The sequence below is a fragment of the Terrapene carolina genome, unplaced genomic scaffold (assembly GCF_002925995.2).
Source record: "Terrapene carolina triunguis isolate 2854851 unplaced genomic scaffold, T_m_triunguis-2.0 Scaffold28703, whole genome shotgun sequence".
In the NCBI taxonomy this organism is placed as follows: Eukaryota; Metazoa; Chordata; order Testudines; family Emydidae; genus Terrapene; species Terrapene triunguis.
The window spans coordinates 11,231-21,172 of record NW_020693054.1 but is presented as its reverse complement, the minus strand read 5'-3'; the positions used below and the strand labels follow the sequence as shown (position 1 = coordinate 21,172).

At 54.9% G+C, this 9,942-nt stretch overlaps 2 protein-coding genes across 3 annotated transcripts in view; both read right to left on the bottom strand.

Moving 5' to 3' along the window:
• Positions 1–4,538, bottom strand: part of LOC112125412 (cytochrome P450 2A13-like) — an 11,141-nt gene extending 6,603 nt beyond the window's left edge. The window contains exons 1-4 of the mRNA XM_026662599.2: positions 4,313–4,538; positions 3,715–3,877; positions 1,545–1,694; positions 746–906 (exon numbers count right to left, since the gene is read on the bottom strand). Coding sequence (XP_026518384.1) covers positions 746–906; positions 1,545–1,694; positions 3,715–3,877; positions 4,313–4,492 — 654 coding nt within the window. The 5' untranslated portion in view covers positions 4,493–4,538. The remainder of the gene's footprint in view (positions 1–745; positions 907–1,544; positions 1,695–3,714; positions 3,878–4,312) is intronic.
• Positions 4,539–6,907: 2,369 nt separating this feature from the next.
• The window catches only part of LOC112122721 (cytochrome P450 2A13-like), a 10,226-nt gene continuing 7,191 nt past the window's right edge, over positions 6,908–9,942 (bottom strand). The window contains exons 7-9 of one of the 2 annotated variants that reach the window (XM_026662598.2): positions 9,554–9,741; positions 8,417–8,558; positions 6,908–7,125 (exon numbers count right to left, since the gene is read on the bottom strand). In XM_026662598.2, the coding sequence (XP_026518383.1) occupies positions 6,944–7,125; positions 8,417–8,558; positions 9,554–9,741 (512 nt within the window). In that variant the 3' untranslated portion in view covers positions 6,908–6,943. Of the gene's footprint in view, positions 7,126–7,728; positions 8,559–9,553; positions 9,742–9,942 lie in introns of those variants that run through there. The other variant, XM_026662597.2, reaches the window with a different exon arrangement.

Here is a 9,942-nt window from a genome sequence, read left to right as displayed (position 1 = left end):
TATCTATCTATCTATCCCCATACGCCCCCGTATCTATCTATCCCCACACACCCTCTCTATCTAATCTATCTATCTATCTATCCCCACACACACCCTGTATCTATCTATCTATCTATCTATCTATCTATCTATCTATCTATCCCCACACACCCCCGTATCTATCTATCCCCACACACCCGCTGTATCTATCTATCTAACTCCACACACCCCCTGTATCTATCTATCTATCCCCACACATACCCTGTATCTATCCATCTATCTATCCCCACACCCCCCGTATCTATCTATCCCCATACACCCCCTCTATCTATCTATCTATCCCCATCCACCCCATCTATCTATCTATCTATCTATCTACCTATCCCCACACCCCCCGTATCTATCTATCTATCTATCTATCCCCATCCACCCCCTCTATCCATCTATCTATCTATCTATCTATCCCCACACACCCCCTGTATCTATCTATCTATCTATCTATCTATCTATCTATCCCCACACCCCCATCTATCTATCTATCTAACTATCTCCATTCACACTCTCTGTCCATCCCCCGACATTCCCCTGTATCTATTTCATACCCATCACTGCAGGTCCTAGGTTTTCCTCTTCGCTGCCCTCCCAGCGTTCTCACATCCCCCTCAGCTCCCCTAGCTAACCAGCACTCCCCCCGATCCCCGCAGCACAGGGCAGGCAGGTCTCAGGGCCGTGGGACGTGGCCTGGCCCCCCCCCCGCTCGGCGTACCTGCCCCCAGTCCGTGGCGGTGAAGCGGAAGCTCTCGGTGATCATGTGGAGCAGGGAGAGGAACTCCTTGTCCTCGTAGTCGAACCGGTCCCCGAAGACCACGGAGCTGATGACGTTGGACACCGTGCGGCTCAGGAAGTAGGTGGGGTCAAAGGGCAAACCTAGGGGGTACAACCAGCGTTGGGTGGGGTACAGGCAAGCCAGTAGGCTGTGCCACAGACCGTCTCTGCTGCCACAACCCCCATGGTCCCCAGGGACCCCCTTCTCCCTGATCTTGCAGCAGCCACCTGCCATGCGGACACATGCCTGTAAGCTCCGCCCTGGGCAAAGGGGGCCACGAAGCCTAGAGGCGAACACTGGACTAGTTCCCCCCAGCCAGCAGCGCCATAAGTGGCTCTGCCCCACTCTGGTTCCCAGGACCGGGGCATCTCAGCACCACACCATCTTCACTCTGTTCCCGACCCCCCTTCTCGGCAGGCCCGGCGGTCTGTCCTAGAGCCGGGAAGCGAACAGAGATCTCCTGAATGCCTCGCTCGAGCCCTGCCGGGATGACCCATGCCTCAGTTTCCCCGCCCACCTAATGGGATAATGCTCCCAACCTCCTTTGTAGACCACTTTGGGAGTGACAGACAAACCCTTCTCTGAAGTTAATTGGTGTGGGGTGGAGAGATGGCTGATTAACTGCCGCTGTGGGGCTGGCCCCATATTGACCCCAATGGAGCTACGGGCAGTTCACACCAGCTGGGGATCTGGAGCCCCCTCCTAGCCCCGGCACCGGAGGAACAGGACACCGACAAACCTTTCGTGCCCCGCAAGGCTTCCAGCAGGAAATGAGCCTCCTCCAGGATCCGCTCCTCGATGCCTCGCTTCCCCACCCCGAAGTTCCTCAGCGTGGTGATGGAGAACCGGCGCAGCTGCTTCGCCCGCTCCCCGTTGCTGAAGGCCACTCCTGGGGTGGGCAAAAGAGCAGAAGGAACCAGATGACTGGAGGATAGCTAATGTGACGCCAATTTTTTAAAAGGGCTCTAGAGGTGACCCTGGCAATTACAGGCCAGTAAGCCTGACTTCAGTACCGGGCAAACTGGTTGAAACTATAGTAGAGAACAAAATTGTCAGACACATAGAGGAACATAATTTGTTCGGGAAAAGTCAACATATTTTTTGTAAAGGGAAATCATGCCTCACCAATCTACTAGAATTCTTTGAGGGGGTCAACAAGCATGTGGACAAGGGGGATCCAGTGGATGTAGTGACTTAGATTTTCAGGAAGTCTTTAACAAGGTCCCTCACCAAAGGCTCTTAAGCAAAGTAAACTGTCATGGGATAAGAGGGAAGGTCCTCTCATGGATCAGTAACTGGTTAAAAGACAGGAAACAAAGGGTAGGAATAAATGGTCAGTTTTCAGAATGGAGAGAGGTAACTAGTGGTGTCCCCCAGGGGTCTGTTCTGGGCCCAGTCCTATTCAACATATTCATAAATGGTCTGGAAAAAGGGGTAAAGAGTGAGGTGGCAAAATATTCAGATGATACAAAACTACTCAAGCTAGTTAAGTCCCAGGCAGGCTGCAAAGAGCTACAAAAGGACCTGTCAAAACTGGGTGACGGGGCAACAAAATGGCAGATGAAATTCAATGTTGATAAATGCAAAGTAATGCACATTGGAAAACAGAATCCCAACTAGACATATAAAATGATGGGGTCTAAATTAGCTGTTACCACTCAAGAAAGATCTTGGCGTCATTGTGGAGAGTTCTCTGAAATCATCCACTCAATGTGCACCGGTGTCAAAAAAGCAAACAGAATGTTGGGAATCGTTAAGAAAGGGATAGATAATAAGACAGAAAATATCATATTGCCTCTATATAAATCCATGGTACACCCACATCTTGAATACTGTGTGCAGATGTGATCTCCTCATCTCAAAAACAATATATTGGAATTGGAAAAGGTTCAGAGAAGGGCAGCAGAAGTGATTGGGGCATAGAACAGCTGCCGTATGAGGAGAGATGAATCAGACTGGGACTTTTCAGCTTGGAAAAGAGATGACAAAGGGGCGATATGCTAGAGGGCTATAAAATCATGACTGGTGTGGAGAAAGTAAATCAGGAAGTGTTATTTACTCCTTCTCATAACACAAGAACAAGGGGTCACCCAATGACATTAATAGGCAGCAGGTTTAAAACAAACACAAGGAAGTATTTCTTCACAAAACGCACAGTCAACCTGTGGAACTCCTTGCCAGAGGATGTTGTGGAGGCCAAGACTATAACAGGGTTCAAAAAGAACTAGATAAGTTCATGGAGGAAGGTCCATCAATGGCTATTAGCCAGGAGGGGCAGGGATGGTGTCCCTAGCCTCTGTTTGCCAGAAGCTGGGAATGGGCGACAGGGGATGGATCACTCGATAACTGCCCTGTTCTGTTCACTCCCTCTGGGGCACCTGGCACTGGCCACTGTCGGAAGACAGGACACTGGGCTAGCTGGACCTTTGGTCTGACCCGGTCTGGCCGCTCTGATGTTCTTATGAGGACTGAAAAGTTGACCACCCCTGAGTTTTGAAGGTTTATTGAGGCTTTTTCCTTTTGGGGGGAGGGAGGGAAGCAAGTGCAAAATGCCAAATGAAATGCTGAGAGGGGGATTTTTTAAAATGACGTCACCCCCCCCCATCTAAATGAGAATCCCTCCCCCCCAACTGAGTTTGGACCCACCCCACAGATCGATGACTGAACTGAGACGCTCCCTGGCCCTAGCCTGGCGGAGCTGAGCGGTGGATCTGTCTCCCAGGATCTAACCGGTGGGAGGCTGCTCCCTGTCCGACCGGTGGTTGCATAAAGACAGATATTTTCGGGATTGCTGGGAACGGCCCAGCCAGACCTCTGCTCCGCTCTGCCCCAGGTCGAGCTCGGCATTGAGTGACCCCCTTTGCGCCCCGCCCCCCCCGGCTCGCTCCCCTCCCACGGACGCCACTGACCGTAGCCCTGGGCGATCCAGTCGAAGGTGGCTTGTTCCCCGCGCCCGCTGAATGCCTCGGCCTGGTCCACCAGGGCCTCCTTCACCGCCTGGTATCCGCACAGCACCACCACCCGCCGGGGGCCCAGGTGGAGGGTGTAGACGGGGCCGTAGCGCTCGCTGATCTGCCACGGAGACGCCGTGTGGGCCGGGGGGACAGAGCGTCGGGGACACACAGACACGTGCCCTGCCCCTCCTCGCCCCCCACAGAGCACCCCTTTCCCACCCCGACGCCTGCCCGTCCCCTGCTCCCCCATCCCCACCCCCTGCCTTGCCCCTCCTTGCCACCCATCCCCCACCCCAAGATCCCCCCCACCCCCCAGCACAGCCTGCCCTTCGCCCCTCCCCACAGACACACCAATCCCCCCCCCCATCCTGCACTGCCCTAGTGCCCCTCCCCGACACACCACCCCCGGCCCCAGAGATACCTGGAGTCACAGAAACTTAATAAAGCTCCTAAAGGCTGAGCAGGTCGGCGGCTCTGAGGGGGCGTTGGTGAGAGCTGGAGACCCCTTGAGGGGTCAGGGCTCCCCGGGACGTCCCGGGACGAGCCCACCTACCTTCATCAGCGACTTGCGCATGTTGCGGAGCTCGACCTGCAGCAGGTTCCCGAGGAGGGGCAGCGGGGTGGGCCCTGGGGGCATTTGCCCCCGGCCCTGCATTTGCCGCCAGGTGGAGAGGAGCACGAGGCAGGACAGGCCGATGGCCAGGAACAGGGTGACGGCTCCGAGGAGATCCATGGTGGGCTGGGAGCCTCTTGTGCTCCGCTGCCCTTCTCCGCGCTGCAGTCGGCTATATACCCGGCCAGCCGGGCCCTGGCATCGCTGCCTCTTGCACAACCCGCTTGTGCAACTGCAGTTTGGCTTCCCTCCACCCCCGGGGAGGGCCGGGAGAACAAGGGATTCAGGGTTCCCGGGGCACAAAGGCTGCAGTTCGTCCGTCCTCCCGTCGGGCCACTCCCAAACATCGCTGCTCGGGGGCTGGGGGGGATATTGGACACCCGAGTCTGGAAACGCTTCAGCCAAGGACATTGGACTGGAAGGGGCAACCAGTTCCCCTGCAGCCTTTCCTGGGCTCCTTGAGGACTTGTCTGCCCCCGGAGTTACGCTGCTTTGCTTCGCAGCTGAGCTGTGCGCATTCTGGGCCTCTTCTCGCTTGGCGCGGCGGGAGGCGAAGGGGAAGCCGGTGGAATTCAATCCAAGAAGGCAAAGGGCAGACAGGCAAGAGAGACTGCGAAGTTATCCCCCAAGATGGGCCCTGAGTCATTTCTACAGCCGGGCGAAATGTTTTCAGCCCGTAGTAAATTTGCCCCGAAGTGCAGTTTTCAGGGCACCAAAATGAGTCATGAATTTGGGTCCAATTCAGCAAATACTTCCAGCCACAAAAAGCCTGATTTTTTCCCCTTTAAAGTTGAAAGAGTTTGTCCCCATCCTTTCGCAATGAAACGCCTCGACTTTCCATTTCAAAATGGTACTGGTTTGAAATGTAGCTAGATTTTTACAACTCCCCCCCGCAAAAAAAGGGTTAAAAAAACCCAATTGAAAAATTAAACAATGCGGTTCGGTTCAAAAGCCACTCTGAGGAACTAACCGAAAAACGTTTCAAATGGCAGGTTGGTTTTTTTCATTTCGGTTCGGGTGGTTTTGGGTCTGGGACAATTTATTTGTCGGGTTTTTATTCCGGTGAGAAACTGAAAGAACAAACCTTGGGTGAATCTGTGTAAGCCGCCCGAGTGAGACCAGCGTCAGTGGCGTTACTTCACATTTACCCAGACCAGAATTTTCCCGAGGAGGATATTCCTCCAGGCTGTCAGCTCCGGCTGCTGTGAATACCGGGTAACAAAGGGAAAGCAGGAGTTGCATTGCAGCTTTATTTTAAAAGGTGACCACTGGAGGTTGCCCTGACAGTGACTGAGTGACGGACGCACACTCCCGTGAGAGACAGCGGCGTGGTCAGATTCATCCCGGTGCAGAGAGCAAGCAGAAGTCCTGTTACCCCCACGCGAATGATCGCCCCCCGCCCCCAGCTGAAGCCGTATGCCAATCAGAGGGTACAGCTATAGGAAAAGGTTTCTGTTTAAAAGGGAACCTGTCGAGTTTGGGGCCTGGCACAAACCTTCACCTCCAAATTCACCATTAAAGCTGTGGGATTTTAACACAATTCATTTCCCCGCTCCCTAAAGAGCCTGAACTGATAAGCCCCAAAATTGGACGTTGGAAAGATACTGTAAATTTTGAAATTCGGCTGGCCACGGATTTGTTTGCCCTGAAATTCCCCGTTTGTAAATGCCCCCCCCCCAAATCTTCACAAAATCGAAAGATCCCCAACGTTTCACAATTTGCAAGATGCTTGGAATGGAATTGTGTGTGTGTGAGAGAGAGAGAGAGAGAGATTGAGCCCAGGTCTACACTATGTCGTTAGGTCGACAGAAGGCAGCGTATGTCGATCTCATTATGTCAGTGTCCACACTACAGCCTTCGCCCCACAGATGTAAGTGCCCTGCTACACAGACACTGCCTCCCTTACATCGGCGTCTCGTCAATTTCATGGCAGGAGCAGTGAAATTGACAGGAAAGTCCCTCCCCACAACCCTGCTCCCCAGGGTGGCTGGACACTGCTTCCGGCTGGGAGCCGGGGTGAGAAGCCTGAGCGGCCCCTGCCTTGGGAGCTGTGAAATGGACAAGGCTGCCTGGCTCCTGGCGGGGAGTGGGCTGGGGGAGGCTGAGAAGCCCCAGGAGACTTGCTCCTGCTTCCGGCGGGGAACGGGGAGCAGAGCAGGGGGACGGCCGGTCGGGAGCCTGTGGGGCAGCTGGGCTCCTGGCAGGGAGCTGCCAGCGGGGCGGAGAGACAAGGCTCTCAGCCCCCCACACTGCCCCTCTTAGGTGGGGGAACGTGCCCCGGTGAGGGCAGGGTGGACATGCACCATGGCTGTAAGTCGGCCTCCTATAGGTCGAGTTAGGTGTGTCATGTAGACGAACCCTCAGAGACAGTGTCTCATTAGGGGAGATCTCGTTCCCTTGTGCAGCCGGAAACCAGCCGCCAGGAGATTCACCCCCTTGGCTCCTTCTTCTGATGGGCCCAGTTCTCAACATGATACATGGCTGGGTCGTTCCTTCCCCATCCCCAGGTTTCTCCCTTCCCCTCCCTCCCCAAGGCTGCCCCCAGAAATCCCGTCTGGCTCCGCGGGGCTGCTAGCGCGGGACCAGGCATATCTCGTAGCTGCGGGGCAGGGTGGCGAACCCGACCAGCTTTGGGGAGATGTCGATGTCTTTGGGCTCCACGGGGGAGCGGAAGCGGAAGTTCTGCAGGATGCTGGTGAGGAAGAGGAAGAGCTCCGTGATAGCCAGCATCTCCCCGAAACAATACCTTTTCCCTAGGAGAGAGGACAAAGGAGGCATCATGGCCCGGCCGGAGCAGACTGCCAGGGCAGGTGAGACTCTGGGAGGGGGTCTCACCCCTTGTTCAAACAATGCCCCAGTCTGGAGCAGTGGGGATTGCTGGGGAAATTGGGTGCCGTTCATTTAAAGATCTGTAGAGGGGGCAGCCGCATGACATTGCTGTGCTGGGAGGGATTAATGGTTTTCGGCAGGCCCGACTTTGATGGATAGGCACTCACAGGCCTGGTTCAAACCAATGGGTGCTCTCAGCACTGCAGCTGGGCGAATAATGGAGTTTTCAGAAAAACTGGAAAAAACATAGTTTCGCACCAAACTGAAATGAAACTGTTCGAGATTTTCGTCACATCGAACGGTTGGAAAAAATTTCATCTCGGCTCAACTGAAACGTTTCGTTTTGACTCAATCCAAGTTTCGATTGAGTCGAAACGAAACGTTTCGGTCGAGCCGAGATGAAATTTTTATCAAGCTTTGGTTTCGATTTCCATCGTTTGAAACATTTTTGACTTAAAAAACGTGAGAGGAAATTTTGAAACTCTAACTAGTTTCTCACTGAAAAATGGAAACGTTTGGTTTAGGAAAGGTTGCAACGTTTTGACTTTTTCAGAATTTTGGCTTGTTTTTTTCCTGACACAAACAATTTGGCGACATCGATGTGAATTTGCGACGTGGTTGCGTCTCGCCGATAAAGGGGCCAGTGAAGAATTACCCCCTCGGCTCGGTTTAACGATACTGAGCTGGGATGGACGGCGAGGACCCAGGACAGAGAAATAACACGCTCAGGACCAGACTCTCTGGCCAGAAGGGCCCATTGGGATCATCGAGTCTGACCTCTGCCCCCTGCACACCATTCAGTTTCACCCAGTTCCGCAGTGAGCCGAGCAACTTGTGTCTATGGGACATTTGTGTTCTCTTGAGTGACCAGTTCTGTGGCACACAGCTGATAATTACCCCAGATGTGTCCGTCGGCCTCACCCGAGGTCAGGGTACCTTTGTGCTAGGCGCTGGACAGACCCACGGGGAGAGACGGTCCCTGCCCCAAAGAGCTCACAAGGCCCCGATTCCCCACGGGGCTTCAGCGCACACCTACCCCAGAGTGTGTGTGAACAGCCCCCTTGACCCCAATGGAGTGACACTGATTTACACCGGATGAGGATCTGGCCCCACAATTCTCTGTACGCAGGGTGAGGTCTAGCAGCGGGCGGCTACGCCAGGCCCAGATCTCGCTGCTTGGGACACTCAGAACCGAGTTCTGCGGGGGATTCATACCTATTGAGAAGGGCACGAAGGCGTTGCTCTTCTTAAACTGGCCGTTCCCATCCAAGAAATGGCTGGGGTCGAAGGTGTCGGGGCTGCTGAACTGCGTGGGGTCATACAGCACGGATCCCAGCATCGGGTACACCTCCGTCCCCTGGGGGAAGAGAAGGCGACAGACAGCAATGATTAAACGCAGATAACCCACAGCGCGGATGTTGGGGCACAATTCAGGGTCATTCTAACCACGGGAGGAATTTGCAGCAAAAGCAAATATTAAATTGCAGGAGCCTGGTCAGGCCACAATCCGACGTTCACGTCTCGGCATGTGTCTCCCAACGCCCTCTGCTTTAGCTACTGCCCTCTGCTCCTCCCGAAGCTGGGAAGGGAACCCAGGAGTCCGGACTCCTCCTTCTCACCACGGAACCATGCTGCCCCTGCGGATTAACACTGAGATTGCGAGCTCTATGGGGCAGCGTCTTTTGTGTGTGTTTGTACCGCACCGAGCGCGGTGGGGTCCTGGTCCGTGACTGCGGCTCCTCGGCACGATGGGAATACAAAATACAGCTAATAATAATACTGGGCCAGGTCCTCAGTGGCTGTGGCTTTGTTGGTGTACACCAGCACAGCACTGGCCCATACACCGTACCCAGCGTGAACCTCCTGGCTTTCCGTACCCACCGGGTGGGGTTTAAGATGGCACTAGAAGTCAGGCTAAGGGTATTTATCCACATGGATGAGTGTTATTATTAGGTGTATTACGGTACCCCCCCAGCTGCGATCAGGGCCCCGTCGTGCCGGGCGCTGGACAAAGGGAGCGATATTCCCTGTCCCAAAGAGCTTCCGGTGTAAATAGAAAAGTGTTGGGGAGTCATTCACGCCATTTCTTCATTTAACATGTGGGGGAAACTGAGGCACGGAGCGATGCCCTAGATCACAAGCTGAGCTAATAGTCGAGCTGGGAATAGAAACCGGGTCTCGTGATTCCCATTCCGGTGCCGTGCCCACTAGAGGACCCGACTTCCCAGAGGCAGCATCGAGCCCGGTGCACCGCCCTGTCTGCGGCAGTGCGCCGGAATCCAGAGCAAGCGACAATGCTGAGCCCTACACAGCCATGGGACGGGGCAGGGGATAGACGCCCCAGGACCCTACCTTGGGAATAGTGTATCCCCGGAACTGGGTGTCCCTGGTCACCCGGCGCGCCAGGCCCATGGGGATGACGTCACAGAACCTCTGGAACTCGTGGATGACGGCGTTGGTGTAGGGCATCCGGCTCCGGTCCTCCATGCTCGGGGCGCGGTTCCGCCCGATCACCCGGTCGATCTCCTCGTGGATCTTTTCTGCGGAGACGTCAGCACAGCTCAAAGGGGGGCCCCGTGCTGAGGGCTCAGTGTGGGGCTGGCATGGAGCCGGCATACAGCTCTGTGGCCACCTAGGGACACCGCCAATTCCAGCAAACTTCCCGTGGGAGCTGAGATCAGGATCTGGCCTTAACCCCATTGCAGGCAGGGAGTGACTCTGGAGTGACCCCGGGGAGCTGA